General features: G+C 37.1%; 1 protein-coding gene across 1 annotated transcript in view; it reads left to right on the plus strand.

Annotated features, from left to right (window-relative positions):
• The window catches only part of ARFGEF1 (ARF guanine nucleotide exchange factor 1), a 93,692-nt gene that overhangs the window by 54,420 nt on the left and 19,937 nt on the right, over window positions 1-19,335 (plus strand). Inside the window, exons 11-22 of the mRNA XM_080338927.1 lie at window positions 2,153-2,252; window positions 2,347-2,486; window positions 2,591-2,699; window positions 3,722-3,923; window positions 4,975-5,086; window positions 5,967-6,172; window positions 6,274-6,358; window positions 7,170-7,341; window positions 8,545-8,696; window positions 11,981-12,109; window positions 15,269-15,427; window positions 15,808-15,958. Of these exons, the coding sequence (XP_080195053.1) occupies window positions 2,153-2,252; window positions 2,347-2,486; window positions 2,591-2,699; window positions 3,722-3,923; window positions 4,975-5,086; window positions 5,967-6,172; window positions 6,274-6,358; window positions 7,170-7,341; window positions 8,545-8,696; window positions 11,981-12,109; window positions 15,269-15,427; window positions 15,808-15,958 (1,717 nt within the window). The remainder of the gene's footprint in view (window positions 1-2,152; window positions 2,253-2,346; window positions 2,487-2,590; window positions 2,700-3,721; window positions 3,924-4,974; window positions 5,087-5,966; window positions 6,173-6,273; window positions 6,359-7,169; window positions 7,342-8,544; window positions 8,697-11,980; window positions 12,110-15,268; window positions 15,428-15,807; window positions 15,959-19,335) is intronic.

Genomic DNA, 19,335 nt, shown 5'->3' on the forward strand with positions numbered 1-19,335 from the left:
GCTGCATTCTTCATCTGTGTTAGAATTTTTTTGCATATTTTAAAATAATAGTTTCAGATTCTGTGGAAAGTGGCCTTCACTTTGGTCCTTGAACTTAAATATTCAGCTAGCACCACCCTCTGACAGTTAAAATATTTTGAGTTGTGCCTTAATTGTATTTTAACTGTATTTCTAAATGGATCAATCAATATATTTGTAGGAAGTCAAGTCCTAGTTATCAGGCTATTTGGAGTGTCATGTATCTATAATTATATTACCACCCTTTCATAGCTGTGAATAAGCTGTCTTAAAACACCTATTTTTAGTTGAGCAAACTAAACAATGAGCTTTTTTTCTGGTTTACTTTTCCAGTACACTAGGAATAAAGTCTCAGCTCTGTGACATGAATTGCAATAAGTCACATAGTGATAAACAGAATTTTTAAGTATCTGAAATGTAAATAGTCAATATGGTTTCGAGAAGCTGTTCATTCCAAGATATGCTTGTCCAAAGTTGACACCAGAAGCAAAAAGTGAGCTCTGTCTCAGAAGTGTAGAGATCTAAAGTGTTTTTGTCGTATGCAGACCTTCCAGATAACTTCCTTTCTAGCTTAGATTTGGGTTTAATTTTTGTACGTGAAACTTTTTCCTATGCCCCATCTGTGACTTTTTGAAAGTTCTCTACCAGAAAAAAAAAATCTGATTCCAGAGCGTATATAACATGACTGTCATTCAGTAAAAAAATGAGAAAACAGCAAATATGTAACTAAGGATTGCTTATAACATGACTTTTATTAAAATTTTATGTCTTCCTCTGTTTGGAGTAGGTAAAATTGTGGCTAAAATCAGTCTAGTACTCTTGAGTATATTTAAGCACTTGAGAGTCTTTGATCTGTCATGTGTTGAAGTCCTTATGTTTTGTAGAGATGCTTTCCTTATTAAGAATAGTAACTGGGATTGTCCTGTGTGTCTCTCTCTGAAGCGCCTAATAAAATGGAAATATCGTTAGCACATTTTGCTTGAGGAAATAGCTTGCCATCAAAGCTGGTTTAAGTCGGTGTTGCTGCTTTTCCCCGAATATGCGAGTTAAAGTGAAATCAGCTTTATGCTCTACCTGGCTAATAGCGTAAAATCACTGTGGTATGAGGGAATATCTGATATTAAAAACAAGGGCAGTTAGATATTTGAATGTTTGTGTGCTGCTGTCAGAGAAGAGGAGCTTGACAGCCTGGACTATTGGCAGCATTCCAGAAAAAGCAAATGTTTTTGGATTTGGTAGCCACAAGTGGCTGTGGAGCAGTGAGCTCTGAGCAGTGCAGAGTGGTGATGTCACGCTGTGTGGGGTGGTGATGTCACACCACGTAGCAGGTCACATTTTGAGTTCACATGCTCTTGCAGCAATTGCTGCTGCTCAGGAAGAAGTGGGAAAAGGCTGCCCTGGCTGCTAAGCATGCTCCGCTGAAATAGCCAGCCTTTAATAGAAATGGATCTGATGAGGAAATCATTGGGAGGGGATACAACAGCCTCTGTTCCAAACAAAAGCATTTGTACTGCAGCAGTTTCAGGGAAAACTAATATCTCTTTTAGGGAAGAGTGGCTTGCCTGTCAATGGATCTGCTGCATTTTTTATGCCATGCCTGACCAGTATCCACCTTCCAGTAATTTTATACCGTAGAGTGATTGTTTTGGGTCAAGATGTTTCTCTTCTAATGAAGGTCCGATACTTTTCATTTGCCTAAGTGCCTATGGCAGTTATGCCATAATGATCGTTGTCTCATAGAGAAATATTTTGTGGTGAGGTAATATCTCCCCTTTCAGAATCCCAGATGGTTTTGAACTCTTAACAGCAGCTTAGACTTCTTGTTAGGCTAAATTGTCATTCAGTATTTCACATCATTCCCAGTTCTTCTGGTTTTGAGTGGCTGGAATATAAAACAAAATTTTGCAGCTAGACAGAACTCCAGAAGTACATAATAAGTCAGATTCCTAATGTGAATGTATCAAGCATAAGCTCTGTTTCCTTATTTCCTCTGTTTTTGTTTTTTTTTCTTGTCTCCTGTACCTCTGAAGTGCTGCTTTCAGAGTTATGTATGTCAAAATATTGGCCATCAACATTAGTTACTGTGTTTGTAATAGATTTTATTTTCCCCCCTTCTTCCTGGAATATTTGTTAGGTTTTCTTCAAAGAAATTTTCCTGTATATCTTGGAAACTTCTACTAGCTCGTTTGATCATAAATGGATGGTTATCCAAACGCTGACAAGGATATGTGCAGGTATTAAGGACCATTTGTTTCTAGTTTTTACATTTTTGTGCTAAATAACGGAATTGTACTTGCCTTGCATTGAACAATGTCACTTTGTTTATAGATGCCCAGAGCGTAGTGGACATATACGTGAACTATGATTGTGATTTAAATGCAGCAAATATATTTGAAAGGCTGGTTAATGACCTATCAAAGATTGCTCAAGGAAGGGGTAGCCAAGAACTTGGCATGTCCAATGTTCAGGTAAAAGTTCTACCCAACTTTATGAAGCTTCATGTTTCTTGGCATGATATGTTAAGACTAGACTCTCAGTTTCTCTAATGTATTCCTCTTTAAATCTTTTCTAGGAATTAAGTTTGAGAAAAAAAGGACTGGAATGCTTAGTATCTATCTTGAAGTGCATGGTGGAGTGGAGTAAGGATCAATATGTAAATCCCAATTCTCAAACAACACTTGGTAAGATATGAGCCATTGCTTTTGGCTTCAGTAAAGAGGTGCTGCAGGAATTCAGTGCATTTTTCCAGTGTTTTGGTACTGTCAGTGTCCAGACTGGAAAAACCTCCTGCATGAAAAAAAAGAGAATAAACTTTTTTTTTTTCCTCTTTGGTAGAAATATTGGTAATTTTGGATTGGTGTCATTTGAATAAGTTATCAAAGTTGTCTTTTCCTAATTGTTTGAATTCCTGTAAGGCTACTACACTAAAAGTTACTAAATCCTGTTATTTTCTGTATTTCTTTTTTTAAAAGGATCACAAAACTCACTTTAAAGCTCCCTAAATTTAATCAAATTTCATATTGATTAAATTACTACTGAAGCAAGACGAATGGAGAGCATTTTTAAATTTTATTAATATATAGGTATAGAACTTCAGTGTTGTAACCTGTGAAGAAAATAAATCATTGCTTGTTTTAATCTTGTTTCCATCTGACCTGAGATGAAAAGAGCTAAGGTTATGCCAGAATTTTCAGGTTAAGCACTCAAAGTTGGTAGGTGAAGCAATAACCTTTTTAGAGGTGGTTAGCATGGCTGTTTTGTGAACTGAGAGCACCAGCTCCTTGGCCTGGCTGATCATGAACACTTTTAGATACTTTATTTCCAAAACCTAGAATTAGAGTGATTCACTTCAGGTCAAAGCTGACACCAGACTTGAAAATGAAAGGAAAGATCTGTAATTTGGTTTCTGAGTTTTCTACATTCTTTTCCGAATGCCTACGAATTATAGTTGCAACTTAAGATTTAGATTTCAGGTACGTGATTAGCTGAAAGAATCCTCCTTGATGTGTTGTAGTTTCAGGGCTTTTTGTTATTTTCCCAACCAAAACAAAAGCAGAATATTTATATAAAAGTAAATAGATAATTGATGATAACCCTAGTAAGTTTTAGAAGCTTTCAGAGAGGATTTGAAGAATAACCTGTGATTTTAATTTCTTTTCACTGTATGTATTTTGTATGTATGTAACCCTTTCCAAATTTATAGGCCAAGAAAAACCAACAGAACAGGACAGCAATGAAACCAAACACCCTGAGACAATTAACAGATATGGAAGCTTAAATTCCTTGGATTCTACTGCTTCGTCAGGAATTGGCAGTTACAGCACACAGATGTCTGGCACTGACAACCCAGAGCAGTTTGAGGTCCTAAAGCAACAAAAGGAAATAATAGAACAAGGAATTGACTTGTGAGTGCCCTTTTCTCACCCATGGGAGGGTGGATTCTTTTGGAGCTATGAAGATTCCTGGGTTTTTCTTCCTTCTCCTCATAGATACTCATCTTGTGTTAGGAAAAAAACTCTGGATGTAACAGCACTTCCTCTGGTGAAAGAGTGCTGAATGGTGTCCCCTTTGGAGCCTGTCAACAGTGTTTTGTGTTAACCTAATTCCTCACAGCTAGAAGATGAGTACTCTGAATGTTTGTTGTTTTTTTTTTCCAGACCTGCTTGTCTGAAAATAAGATTTTTATATTTGGATAGAAAGAACATTGAACTCATGTGATCAGTTGAATATGACCTGTTTTAGTTTACACATTACTGATGAAGGTGCCTATATGCTTAAGCTGGTGCTTCCTTTGGATTTATTAACTTGTCGTATTTAGAACTGGAGGATAGTATAATTTCTCAGTGCAGTCTGACATGAATCTTCTGGGTGATTTCAGCCTTGTCACCTTACCTCCTCAGTGAGGTCACTTTATGTAAAAATAAGTTTTCTGTAGTATAGTTCTCAGACCCCAAACAAACATGTCTTAATCCTTTAGCATTTCAGTTTCTTTCAGTTACCTGGCCCCCTGTCTCGTACATTACTGTTCTTACAGGCAACTCATGGATTTCTTGATTGTTTCATAGAGATTAAAATGAAAAGCCACGAAGCATAATTGTTTCTTTCCAAGACAAGACTTTGCTGTTTCTGTGGAATATTTTTTTCTTCAAGAGTTCCAGAGTAGATGATAGCGTTTAGCTCTCCTTACCGGGAGCTGCTTACATGCCAAGCTGCCAGTGATGTAGCAAAGAAAAAGGCGGCTGTTTAGAGGATGGGGGAAATATAATATCATCCAACGATGAAGGGAATAGCTCATTCCTGTCTAATGCATAGTTTGATAAAGGAAAAGTGTTTAATACATAGATTTTCAGTATCTCATACAAAATTATTGAATCTTTTTTACCTAAGGGGGTAAGGTCTTGTGCATGAATAAAAGGGTTAACTCTCACTCAGTCCATCTTGATCTTGATTGTACAGATTCAATAAGAAGCCAAAGAGGGGAATTCAGTACCTGCAAGAACAAGGAATGCTTGGCACTACCCCTGAAGACATTGCTCAGTTCTTGCATCAAGAGGAAAGATTAGATTCAGTAAGAAAATTGTTTTCCTGGTGGTTGTTTTTGCTCATGCTGATGTTTTTATACCAATTGCAAATCATATGGTATTTTAAAGTTTTAAAGTGTATGGCTTTGCAGTTCAGTAAAGTGTAAGAAAAAGACTGACCTACGTGAGCTGACTCAAGACTTGCACCTAGTTGCTAGTACAACTATGAGCAACTTACTAAACTGTATTTACTTCAGCCCAATATGGTACTATCAGAAGTAACTGTCCTTCAGAAACAGCTAAAAAATAGCGTGGTGGAACAACATGAAAAACATTTTTTGCTATATCCCAGAGGAAAGCTATTTTATCTGAATTAGTTATTTGATCTTATTTTATTTACAGCTAGCAGCTATTGCAATATCTGGCTGAGGAGGGTGGGAATTTCAGTTTACTGTGTTGTGTTGACAGTGATCAACTGGATGTATTTGAGTACCAGCTATTTATATTTGAGCATCACTTGAATCTATTTGAGGTCTGTACTCTAGTGGGAATAGAGTTGAGTTTAGCAAGGTTTTCATTCCTGCAGTAAAATTCTTAACTATAAAAATCAATACAGCAGAGAACAATCAATCGTTGGTAATATTAACTTTGTCTTGTGCACACGTGGAATTCATCTAATAGAAAAAAATGATATGTGAGTAAAACCAAAAGGAGGAAAGTAGGCAGGTATCAGCATGTAAGAGAGCATTATAAATATATTGCCAAAATACTTTACTCTAGAGAGTAGAGAAGAAGCAGAATATGTCATACTTAACTACGTACGAGCCTCTGTTTATGTGAGACATATGGTCAATATGACTGTTGTTCTTATTTACCATTTTTTTCCATTGTAAATACACTAGTTTCTCTTTTCTATTCTTATTTTAGACTCAGGTTGGGGAGTTCCTGGGAGACAATGATAAATTTAACAAAGAAGTTATGTATGCATATGTAGACCAACACGACTTTTCAGGAAAGGATTTTGTTTCAGCTCTGCGCATGTTTCTAGAGGGATTTCGTCTTCCAGGAGAGGCTCAAAAAATTGATCGCCTCATGGAGAAATTTGCTGCTAGATATTTAGAATGTAACCAAGGGTAAGCCATACTCTTATCTTCAGAAATTTGGAAAGCTGAATAAGAAGTCAAAAATCATAGTATGTTAAATTTGCTGTTCTTTTTCTCCTTTCCCAATACAGGCAAACTCTTTTTGCTAGTGCAGATACTGCATACGTCTTAGCTTACTCGATTATCATGTTGACAACAGATCTTCACAGTCCACAGGTATGTTGCTAGAAAAATAATTTTACACAATTCATAGACATCCACCTTTCAGGCTTTGCGACAATCTAGTTGTAAAAGCTTGGTGTTCAATTTAACATCTATATGTGTGTAAGAAATATGATGGATTAAGTTTGTGCATCTTTTAAGTAAGAGTATTGTGTTTTATAGGTGTTGAGGTTTTTAAGTTGCTTTGATTAGACCTTTCTGTAAGGTATAACTTCACTGCTCTGTGTTGAACAGGAATCATGTGGATTTGCTTTCATATTGAGGCACTCACAGTAGTGATCAAATCTACAGTCAAAGCCAGAATTTGTGTAATTACTTAACTGTTGATATTAACACAGATCTGCTCCTGATTTTAGTCTGTTTGAAAAAAACAATGCAGTTTTATTTTGATAAATACAGCTCACTTCTGCTCTGCAAAATATTCAAAGTTGCAGTGATTAGCTGTCATTTATTTAAGCAAAATTTGGGAAGAGTATTGAATTCTTATGAGATTATATAATTATGTTTAAAATAGCTTGGTCTGTATGACAAGATAGAACACTTTTTTTTAGTAATGTTGTATCTAATTCACATGCAGATCCTACTGAATGTTTATGACTGTTGTAATGTCCACATGGCCTTGCGTTGTTTTGTAGATTTGACAATGTAGTCTGGCATATGCTGGATACTTTAAAATGTTTTCTGAATCAGCAGGTTTGACCTTGATGGTAATTTTTCTTCAGTTTGTCTGCTTTTAGAGGCAGCATTGTAACTGCTACGAACTTGCCTCATTTGTTGATATGAATGACTTCTTTCTCGGTTTCAGGTTAAGAATAAAATGACAAAAGAACAGTATATTAAAATGAATAGAGGTATCAATGATAGTAAAGATCTCCCCGAAGAATATTTGTCTGCTATATATAATGAAATAGCTGGAAAGAAGATTTCAATGAAAGAAACAAAGGAATTAACAATACCCACAAAATCCAGTAAACAAAGTAAGTAGTTGCAGTATTAGCTTTCTACAGTGTTGGCTCTTCAGTTTCATGACACTATCTCCATTTTAAAATGAGAGGTAAATCAAGTGAGCACCACTTAGTTAACTCAAAACGAGTCCTAACTTCTAATTTTGTATCGTTTTCCTTTTAACATAAAGGCATGATGCTACCTTCAAACCTGTGTTAAATGCAACTGCTTATTTTCACTTCCCTTTACATGTGAATTCTTGGTGTTCGGTGCATTGGCCGTGGAGAGCACAGGTTTTGCCTTTGAACAGCAATACAGGGGAATGCATTTGAGAGCTTTGGGAAGTACCAGTGTTGCTGCGAGGCATGGTGCAGAGCACACAGTACTTGTGCCTTCTATTTCAAAGGCTAACCATTGTGTTTTCCTGCAATAACCAGTCTGTCATCTTCAAAAATTTAGCATAGTTTTGTTTGTAGAGTCCCAATATATGCACTTACAAAATTAATTATCTTCTCTGAAATACCAGAAAAACTTTTCTGTATTTCGCACAATGTGAAGATTCAGAGGTTATACATTCTAGGTTTTCTACAGAGAACATGTAGAGATACCTGAGTTTTTCCCAGCAGAGTCAAATTTGTATGCTTTCAAATCCTATGCGAGCCATATGAACAGATTACAGGAAATTTGCATCTGCAAAAAAAGTCTCCCTCTTTTTTTTTTTCAATATTCACTCAAGTAACGTGATGTTTTTATTGTAATTTTAAAGAAGCTGCTTATTACATTCTACTTGGGCTTCACTTTCTTGATGAGATGGAGGTTCCATTACTGAAATGAAAAGTTAATTAATGTAGTTCTCCCTCAGAAAAAGGATGTCCACTTATTTTTATTGTTATTTTCTGCGCTGATGGATTGCTATGAAATTTCTGTTCACTTTAAATTTAGCTTAGTGGATGTGATAGTTATACTGTCAGTTGAGGTGATGGAGGAGAAATGTTTGTTGTACAAATCTAAGAATTTTCTAGAGGCTTAAAGTGAGGTTACATTTCATATCTAAGTTTACCTTAAGTTAAATTTTATCTATATTCTAAAAGAAATGGTGTGGTAATTTCAGAAAGTAAAGACATTACAAAAAATACATCAGAGTATGGCACTAAATGAAAAAATTGGAATTATATTACTGAAGACACTTCTGCTAAAGATGCACAAATGAGAGGAAGAAATGTGTTTGTTTACAGGTGTTGCTAGTGAAAAGCAGAGAAGACTCCTATATAATTTGGAAATGGAACAAATGGCTAAAACAGCTAAAGCTCTTATGGAGGCAGTGAGCCATGTTCAGGCACCTTTTACTAGTGCAACGCACCTGGAGCATGTGAGACCCATGTTTAAGGTGAGTGACGTGTTTTGGTGTTTACCTAGAATATCACTTAGCTCTTGATGCAAAATACTGACTGACAGGATTTGTTGAAAATACTAAAGATTAGTGTCTGCTATGTTTTGATCATTTTTTAAGTTACCTAACTTGCCACAGGAAAGAAGGAATTTTGAGCCTTTTACTCCAGTTTCATTTACCCTGAGATATAAGAAGTTTCTATGCTGATAGAAGCAGCATCATGATACAATGCAGCATTTGTGAGAAGTGTGTTGAGGGAACAAAAGTATAAAGAGTAGTCAAAAACTTGATAGGATTTTTATTTTAGATATTGAGCTATAGTCAAAACAACAGATTTATAAAAGTGACAAGTGAGTAATGCCAGTTCATTGTTTGAGTCCCTCTTGCTGCTTCTAAGGGAGATGACTTCATTGCAGTTTGGAGGTGCAATTATCAGAATAAACTTCTGTCTGATGTCTGTTGCAAATGTGTCAGAAGGACTAGGACTGTCATCTAGTTTTGGAGGAGGTAACTTGGACCATCATTCTGTATGTTCTCATTTGCTGCCCTTGTGCAAGCAGTGGTGCTTGTGTGACCCTTTTGTGATCTGCTCCAGGCAGGTGAAGTCTCAGGCCACTACCATAACAATCAACAAAGTGTTCGCTGGAGTCTTGTGCTGTGAGGTCAGGTTGAGCTCCAAGCCCAGGCTCAAGAATTATAGAATCATTTAGGGTGGAAAAGACCCTTAAGATCACGGAGTCCAACCATTAATGCAACACTGCAAAGTCCACTGTTAAACCGTGTCCCTGAGCACTACATCTACACATCTTTTAAACATCACCATGGATGGTGATTGAACCACTTCCCTGGGCAGCCTGTTCCAATGCCTGACAACCCTTTCTGTGAATAAATTTTTCTTAATATCCAAGCTGAACCTCCCCTGGTGCAACTTGAGGCCATTTGCTCTTGTCCTGTCAGTTGCTACTTGGGAGAAGAGAACAACCCCCGCCTTGCTCCTTTTCTCCAGGCTAAACAGCCCCAGTTCCCTCAGCTGCTCCTCACCAGACTTGTGCTCCAAACCCCTCACCAGCTTCATTGCCCTTCTCTGAACTCTCTCCAGCACCTCAATGTCTTTCCTGTAGTGAGGGGCCCAAAACTGAACACAGGATTTGAGGTGGGGCCTCACCAGTGCTGGGTACAGGGGGTCAATCACTTCTGTAGTCCTGCTGGACACACTATTTCTGATACAATCCAGAATGGTGTTGGCCTTTTTGGCCTCCTGAGCACACTGAGGATCTAGCTGTTAGATTTCTGTCCATGAGTAAAATTTCTGAGTTCTTTATCGCCCTATTAATAAAAGTTGGTTAGTGCTCTATTGGTACAGAGTAACATTTAATGAAGCTTTTGTTTGATATCTGCTTTCAGGTTGCCATTTAATAGATCTCTTTGACTTCTCTAAGGCTGAAATAACTTGCATGCAGACATCTGTAAAATTAATAGAATATTTTTCCTCAAAATACCAGCCCTATTACTCTGATACATTCCTAGCCTTTAGTATCTGAAAAGTACATTTGCAAAATCCATTTTCAAAGGAGCAATATAATGGAGCAACAGGGTACATTAACACCTTAAACATCTTTTGTGAAGGTGCTAAGAATTAGAAGTCCTCCTACTTGAGGATGTTAATAAACTAATTAAAGTAATGAGGACAATGTGATGTGTTGAACAGAGAACTATGAAATTTAAATATATAATTTCACTTTTTTATTTAGACTTTTGAATTTTTATTTCATTAAAACTTAATAAACTTCTGGGTATGTCTTTCACCCATTGATGCCGGTGTAAAATGTATCATTATAACTATATTTACAGATAGATTGGCTAAATGATTAAAACAGAACAAAAATTCATATACCCACCTAAGCAGCACAAAACTGATTGTCTATCTTAGAGGCTTTATTTTCACTTTTAGCGACAAACACGTTTATTATAAATAACAACGTTAATCTAGTTATAAAGCATACTGTGCAGTTGTCTAGATAGTCCTTAAGAAAGTATTTCAGTTGTGTGATTTTTAAGATTAGTTTTGGTTTCAATAGGAATGAAAAATTAGAAAAAGCATGGGGAAAGAAGAAACGTACACTTCTGGAACATAGAATAATTTGGGTTGGGAGGGACCTTTAAAGGTCATGCTATAGGGAATTAAGTCCTGGATCTATGAATTAACCTGATGCCTTTAATACTCTCCCAGAGTTATCATTTGGTGTGTGCAAGTGTTAAACTCTTTTCTGAGATAGTGCTTTTGGAATTGCTGGCTTAAATGGAACCACAGCTCTGTGGTGCATCATTTTATTATGAAATTAGGCATGAAATCTATTGCTCCCTGCTGGGCGCGCGTTGACTGTATTTCGTAGGGGGTGACTTCAGGTAAAATTATTTCTAAAATCGGTCTGGGTGCCCTGAGGTTTCCTCTCCATAACCACATGCAGTTACAGCAGGATCCTCTGCATTTTCTGTTGGGTTTTTCTGCCTGTGGGAGAGAGACCTTTGACCACAAGAACAGGACCATGTGGGCCCTGCTGCAATAACTTTCAGTTGAGTGTGTTACACTCTGTCCCCATTAACGCAATAGGAATGGGAAACATTGACAGTGGCTTAGATGCAAAAAGATGGAGGGCCAAGGGCAATAAAGTGAAGAGCAGAGACGTCAAGAAGAGCGGCCTGTCCTGTCTCTTATTGTTGTGGTCTTATCATAACTTTAGTGGAATTAATAAAAATTGCTGCCCTATTTTACCCTACCCTTTTGTTTTCCGTCTGGTATTATCAGGACAAATGTCTCATTTAAGTACATAGTTTTCATCATAGAGGAATCTGTCATAACCACATTGGTTCTTGCAATAACTATTGACTCTATCTGTCTCTCACTCTGCAAAGATAAAGGTTATCCTGGGAATACCAAAACTCCAATAGACATCTAAGTGACATGGTTTGGGGGTTTGTTTTATCTGAAGACAGCTGGATGTGTGGGTTTGCTTTTTTCCAGCTATCCGTAGATGGTTGTGTGTGATGTTTTCTGAGGAAGAGAGAGGGTGCTTCTGAGGGGAGCATCAATCTGCATTACTTCTATGCTATTCTATGTCTCATGTCTATTTTATTCCATTTCCTTTTTGCCAAAAGGCAACTTGAAGGTGAATTATGTGAGTCAAGGATGAAATTTACGCTTTAGCAAGATGCTGAAACTGTAATGTTCCCTTCAAATACTAACAGCTGGTGATGTAACTTTTATTTTGCATACATTCCAGTTGGCGTGGACACCTTTTCTAGCTGCATTCAGCGTGGGTCTGCAGGACTGTGATGACACAGAAGTTGCCTCGCTTTGTTTGGAGGGTATACGATGTGCAATCAGGATTGCTTGCATTTTCAACATTCAGGTAAAAAAAAATAAGATTGAGACAATACTTTGATTTAGGTACGAGCAAAATGTTAGTGGGGTTCTAAGAGTCCTTGTTGCTGAGGCTGTGCACTGCAGTACCTACCTGCCTGCTTCTGCAGTTACTACTTCATCTGGTGCGTGACAAAGTGTTTTAGATGAAGTGACCTTTATTTTTCCTGGTGCTTTGTGGTAAGTGCTGCCATGCTCATGTACTGAAGTTTTGTTTCCCTGCAAGTTGACTACTTGTCTTTCAAAGTTCGTTCTTCCTTTGTTACAAAGCTCTTTAGCGTTGTTGTGATGTTTCATAAAATGAGTCTTTCTATCCTGTTTCATAAGTAGAACTAATATCTCTGTGAACTGTGTTTCAAATATTGTTCTCAATTTCAGAGAGATTATACTAATCTGAGACGTCTATAGTTGGATACTGTTCTAACAGTTGTGGCACTGGAAATGTCATTCCTGATGTAATGCATGAATGTATCTTGCATTAAGCACAATGCCAAGAATTCCAGGCTCTCTGGCTCCAGAGGATAATTCTGATTAAGCTTTGGTGCTATTTTTTGCCTTTTTTGTTTCCATTTAAAAATCATCAATAGTGAATGTACTATTATGTTATTGTAGACTATTAGTTAATAAATGGAGTACTAGTCTGCCATAAGTCAGTGACAGCTGAAGAGAGAGGCCAGCAGAATTCATATGTTTGACGTTGCGTTATTTCATGTCTGCACAGTAAATGTTTAAAAAAAAAAAAAAAAGAAAGAAAAAAACCACCACCTTGTAAAACTAACTTTAAGTAAAAACTGATGAACTATAATATAACAGTGAATGCTTTGCTTCCCTCTCCCATTGCACTTGCATTTAGCGAATTAGATAGCTCCTTATCACTAACGTGAAAAGGTGCGTTGGGGCCTCTGATATAACTGCTTTTGAAAGCTCCATTGAGATCATGTAGGCTTTCCTTCCTCTGTCTTTCTACTTCATTTTTCTTCTTCCCTCCCTGAACAGACTTAAAAATTTGATTAACAAACCTTCCCTGGAGCCTGCAGCTGCTCAGTGAAATTCACATTCCTGGTTGGGTTTTTTTTTTTTTTCCTAAGCTGCGAAAGTGGAACAGGTAGGAATATCAGTTTGGGGAGCTGCAGAGGGTAGGTAGTTCCCAGCCCTGCAGTGGTGCCTTGGGTGGGAGGGCAAGGACGTGTCTGCTCGAAGATGCTCATGCTCCCACGAATGTACCAGAATCAGTTGTCCCCTTCCATGGGCATGGGACAATCTTGATTGAATGGAGGTGTTTCAAAAACAACACTTCTTATTTGCTGCAGTTTAAAAACTTTTTTTTTGGTGCATTTTCAATAGATATTTGTTCATGGCTTCCTATGGGAATTCTGTTTTGCTGATATCATTAAAACCAATACTGATGTGTTGATGATTTCAGTGCATTACAGGATGTTTCCATTGCACAAGGTTCTGATGAGATGGCAGGCTTGTCTGACTTCATTTGCCAGATAGCTCTGGTGGTTCAAAGGTGACTGGCAAATCTGCACTTGAGTTGACTTTTCTGTTGGAAGCAGATTTTTCCCTCTTGCACTGAAATGATGCTGGCAATATTTTATTTCATTGAATAAACATACAGAAGATTGGCGTCTAAGAACAGTTAGCATTTGTTTACACACTTTGAGAGATAATGGAGGGAGCTGGAGGCTTTTAGTTTTAAGAAAATTCTCAAAGTACGCAATATAGTTTAAACTATACATGTGCACCTCTAAGATCAATTAGATATTCTGGTTTTCGTTATTTATGCTTTTTATCTTAGACTGTCACATAGTCTGACTTTTGTCTCTAAGCATCTGGGACAAGATATGCATGAAAAAGTTGTACCTAGTTTGCTTATATAATCTCTTTTTACTTTCTCATTGGTGGACATAATGTTTAGCTGTTTTTCTCCTGCTTTGATGGCTTACAAAAAGGGACAGAGGGAGAACGTATGGAGCAGAGAGGGAATGTAGGACTGAAAACATTTTCCTTTTACAGAAGATACACAGTTTGTAGACTATAAGCTTCTTTCCTTAGTATTCTTTCCATGAAACTTCCTGTGCGTATCCATCATTTGCTGTACGTTTGGCAGTGTACCCTAGAGGAGTGGTTGGGTTTGAACACGGCAGCCATCCTGTGTGGCTCTGTGAGACTCTGTCCCTTCTGTCATACCCCACTGTTGTGGCGTTCATGTTTTCTCTATGAAACAGCTGTTCTTACAGAGATTTAAAAAAATATATATTTTATATTTGGCTATATGATGTGCTCAATGATTTTATTTCAAAACAGTCTTAAATATCCAAACATTTAAATACATTTCATAGTTGTCATTTGTTTATCTGATGTACAGCTAGTTCACTTTATGGCCTTTGGATCTTACATAACAGGAGAGTAAAATGCATCTGTGAGCTCCCCTTCTCACCATTGTAATCAGTTCATAGGAGACCTGAGGAGTTTTCTTTGGTGTTTATGCACAAAAATTGGGTGCCTACATGTGCAACATTCTCTTTTGTGAGATTTATTTCATCTGCCTAGATTATAGGTCACTTGCCATTTACCCACCAGTCTCACTCCACAAGCTTCTGAGGTGCTCCAAACTGTGTACATTGAATCAAATACATTTTGAGCAGTTTTGTGGCATTGGCAAAACATGCTTTTTGGATGTATTATTTAGATTCTGGTGAGAGAGAAAAAAAAAAAAAATAAAAAATCTACAAATTGAATCTGCTAAGGCAGCATTTTCAGAGTAGGTCCAGATGTAGTACAAGAATAATAAAAGCTTAGCTAGGAAGCTGTGTTTCTGCTGAAAGAGTATCCTGTTTCCCCCAAGAAGCACTCCCAAAAATGCAAAGTAGACCAAACCCAGAAACCTAACAGCAACCTGTGTGTTCTGTGCTGTCAGACATGACACTTCATGGTCCTGAATGGAGGGAGCCTGATTTTGTCCTACAGCTTACTACAGAAAAACACGAGATATTTTTCACTATGTAGAATGCTTTAGGAATTCAGTCCCAGGAAGAGAAAGGTGGATGATGTAGTCGCTGAAATCACATAGATTGTACTAAGAATGAGAAACTGAGAAAATACAAGACTTTTTTGACCTTGTTTGGTTTTTTTTTTTTAATAGCTTGAAAGAGATGCCTATGTCCAAGCATTAGCAAGATTTACGTTACTTACAGTGAGTTCTGGTATTACTGAAATGAAGCAGAAGAATATCGACACCATTAAAACTCTCATCACGGTGGCTCATACAGATGGAAACTATTTAGGAAATTCCTGGCATGAGGTATAAAAGTCATTTGCGCTTAAACTGTAAGAAAGCACATGTACTGATCTTGAACACAGTAGTGTATTTGTTTATGCAGAAAGAGTATTTTTTAAATAAGTTATAAGTATATACTTTTGTACATATATTATGTAGAATTGCACATTATGCAGCCAGTTAAAGTAGCAAAACATGTCCACGTGAGAAATAAAATTGTGAGACTAATCCAACAGTATTTAAGTTAGTATTTGTTTTAGACAGAAGAACAGAAATACTTGTCTGACCTTGAGTGTTTAGAATCCTTTTCTCCTAAAGATCTGCCTAAATATTTGTATTTATTTATTTTTTACTATTTCAAACTGGATTTTGTTGATAAACAACTTCTTCATTCTCTGGAATAGATTCTGAAATGCATCAGTCAACTTGAACTGGCACAGTTAATAGGAACTGGAGTAAAACCTCGCTACATCTCAGGGACAGTGCGTGGCAGGGAAGGTTCTTTTACTGGAACAAAAGATCAGGCACCTGATGAATTTGTGGGGCTTGGACTGGGTAAGTAATGCAGATATGAAGTCTTTTCATTTAACTGGCTTGGTTCAGACACATATTAAAGTTTGCCCTTTGTTTTCATTATTGTTGACTATGAGGTTTGGAGAGGAGACCATGAAGTAGTCCTTGTAAAACTGTTCTAGAATTTCAATAGACCCATTCCTATTTCTGGAATATTTGTTTTGCTCTGTTAAGCGTTATTGCTAGAATAGGAGAGTGGGAAAGGTAAGCAAAAGATACATCATTCATTTCTATTAAAGTAAGAATGAATTGCTGATGACATGGCCAGATCTAATACTATTGCAACGTTAGTGCACCAACTGTTTTACCAAACAGGGAAGTTAGTATGTGTAGGGTAAGCATCCTGTTATGAAACTTTGTGAGAATGCACAGTATTAAACCAAGTGGGAGATTAGTTTAAATTCTGAAGTTCTCTCTTCTTCTCTTTTGGTTACTTTGGTACTCAATAAGTGCCGTCTTTTTAGGTTGGCCTGAGAGCCAAAATTTACTTCATAAATGAGATCTTGTTTCCTGTTCTCCTAGAAATATATACCTGTCATATCATAAATTATCTTCAAAAGATTATTTTTTTTCAGCAGGAACACAGTTAAATACATACGGGTGTAGGGTTTATAGGAAACTATGAAAGCATCAAATAAGTATTTATAACTCAATTTGAATGTTAGAAAGTTTCTGGTTTAGTGTGATGCTTGGTATATCCTGCCTTTTGAACAACTTCACTTACAGCCAAGCAGAAGCTTTGTTTCACCTCAATTTTTCATGTAACTTAGAGATTTTTATTAAGCAGTAATGTTTATTTTACTAGTTTTCCTGATATTTGTGCTCAACTAGTCCTAATCATCTGGCTTTGTATTCTCCTCATACAGCTCATCTTATTCTGCAGTCAGTCCTTTTCTTTCCACTGTGCTCTCCCTCACCTTGCCAGGAGTTACTGAAGGGAAACCTTATTCCTGGAAACGAATGCGTCTGCCAATGTCTCATATACTGAGCTTCTTCCTGCCTTTCTAATATGCATCCTCCAGTTCAGTGTTCCCTGATGACCTCTCCAGCTTTGCTATTTCCAAATGCTGGCAGTTTCTCTACCCTGAAGTGACTGGCCTTTAAAGTCCTAATAGCTCAAGAATGTAAACTGTAGTCCAGCGTCTCTAAATCATACTTGCTAGTCATTAGTGTATATCCAACTCATAAAGATATTTTTCCCTCTGTTAACTACATTTCCAAGGAAAATACTGTATGGCCAAATGCATTTAATGTTTCTCTCTGAATTGAATTTCTGGAATGCTTGTTACAGTGCACATATGGAAACTTAAAGATTTTTTTTTAATAATAATAATACCACTTCAGTCTTATGGGAAAATACCTAACTCAAAGGAGTTTAGTTTTTCATACACTTAGGGGCTGTTAGAACATAGTAAATTTCTCAACTTTCAGTTTTTTGCTCTACAAATCTTATGTTGTAAATATTTTAATTTTCTTTCTGTGATCACTCTGAAGTATCTTTTGGAACTGTGGCTTTCTAGAAGTCTTCCTATAAACTTACATTCCTGCGAAGAATAGGGTACATATGCTCATACATAGAGACACATATTTAACAGGAAAATACTTGTTTAATTGAGTGAATTTAAGTGAAGCTGCAGTTGGGTGACACACAAACTTCATGCAGACGTACATAAGCAGCAGCATTCACTCTTCTTGCTGAAGTAGTGTGTATGTTTAAAATAAAAAATCCTTTTCACATTTACTGCCCGAACCAGGATTCAGGTGTGCGCTCTTCAGGTGTCTACATTTGAATGCCTTCATCACTCTTGCATTATCTTCCTGCTGTGGCACTTTTTTGTTTTACTTGAAAATTCAAGGCATCACAGGCACTTCTGTTGTAAAAGAAAAGAAATTAGCATCTATTTCTTTGCTTCTTTGTAAGAATGTGGGCTTACTTGGAGTTGTAACTGTGAAGTTCAGCTTTCTTCTACTCTAGTTTCTATGCGCATAGTCAGAAGACAAAACCTACTGCTGTGTGTAGGTCATAGCCAAAGCGCATTTCCTAGCTAACCAGAAATCTTCTTTGAACAATGGGAATCTGAGGGATCAGTTTGTTCATACAGGTGACTCTGTGTTTCATTGTAAAATACCTCATAACTGTTAGAGTAGAAATCTACCAAGTCTTCTAGCATTGATTACGATCCTACAGCAGTAAGGAATTCTCATGCAAACTGGCAGGGTTGGGCAGGGCTGCCTGACTTCTTGGAAGTGGCCCTTCAAATTCACCTCACCAAGCTTCAAGTTTATTGATCCTGGCAGCTTGTGTGCTGAGAAGTTTTGATCAAACCCAACAGTATAACAGGTTGCTGAAATACCAGTGTAAGGCTACATATGTATGTATGTATGGACAGAAAGGTTACTCCATAAATACCCAAGAAAAATCCTTCAGATGCATCAGTTTACATTTGACAGCCGGTCATCTGCAGCTGCCTGTGAGTGCGGAGCACAGTATGACTTGGGCAGGCTTTGGCAAGCAGTCTGAAACATGAGAAATGTTTCTCTGCAAAGCTCAGAGAATAAAACTGCTGGCCTTTGAGTCTCGTGTTCTCCACTGTCTTTCTGATAGGCTGCCTAAGAAAAAAACCCTAAATACAGGGTAGGTGGAATTACACGGAATGATTGTAAGATTCCTGCTCTTTTTTTTTGAGCAGGGTGATTAGCATAGAGATTGCTGCAAATATCAGAGATTTATTCACTGTGAAGTTCTTAACATGAGCTTTCTCAGGTGTGGACTACAGTTTCTGGCTTCCAAAACAAATATTACTGGTTTTATTTAAAGATTTTTTTCTTACTGTTGTTACGTGGTAATTTTGTTGTACTTGAGATGTAGCTTTAGGATGGAGTTTTGATGAGAATTCTTCTCTGTGAATGATAAAGAAGAAAACCTATTAGGATGGATATACTCATTCACTGCTAATAAAGTGTGAAAATTCTCCTTTGCGTGGTGGTGTCTGTCATATGTTGTGTATTTTCAGTAGCAGAATTACCAAAGGTCCATTTAAATATGGAGAGGAAAAGCTGCATTTTGCACTTTTGAATTTTTTCACTTTCATCTATTCATAGAGGTGTTCCAAATGTGGACAATTTTCTGCAACTTATACAGTTTATAGACTGATAGAGAATCTAGAGAATTAGAACTTAGATGAACACACAACTGTTCACTGTTGTGTCCAGCTCATGCAAAGAAAATTAATAACGTACTTCTCTTTTGTGTGAATTAAAAATATATCTAATTATACTGGTAGTGGCATGACTTCTCTTCCTCTTTCTTCCCAGCCCTTTCTGTGTTATCTCTTACCTATTTTTTAAATTTTGTTCAC

The sequence above is a fragment of the Nesoenas mayeri genome (genome assembly GCF_963082525.1).
Source record: "Nesoenas mayeri genome assembly, chromosome: 2".
Classification (NCBI taxonomy): Eukaryota; Metazoa; Chordata; class Aves; order Columbiformes; family Columbidae; genus Nesoenas; species Nesoenas mayeri.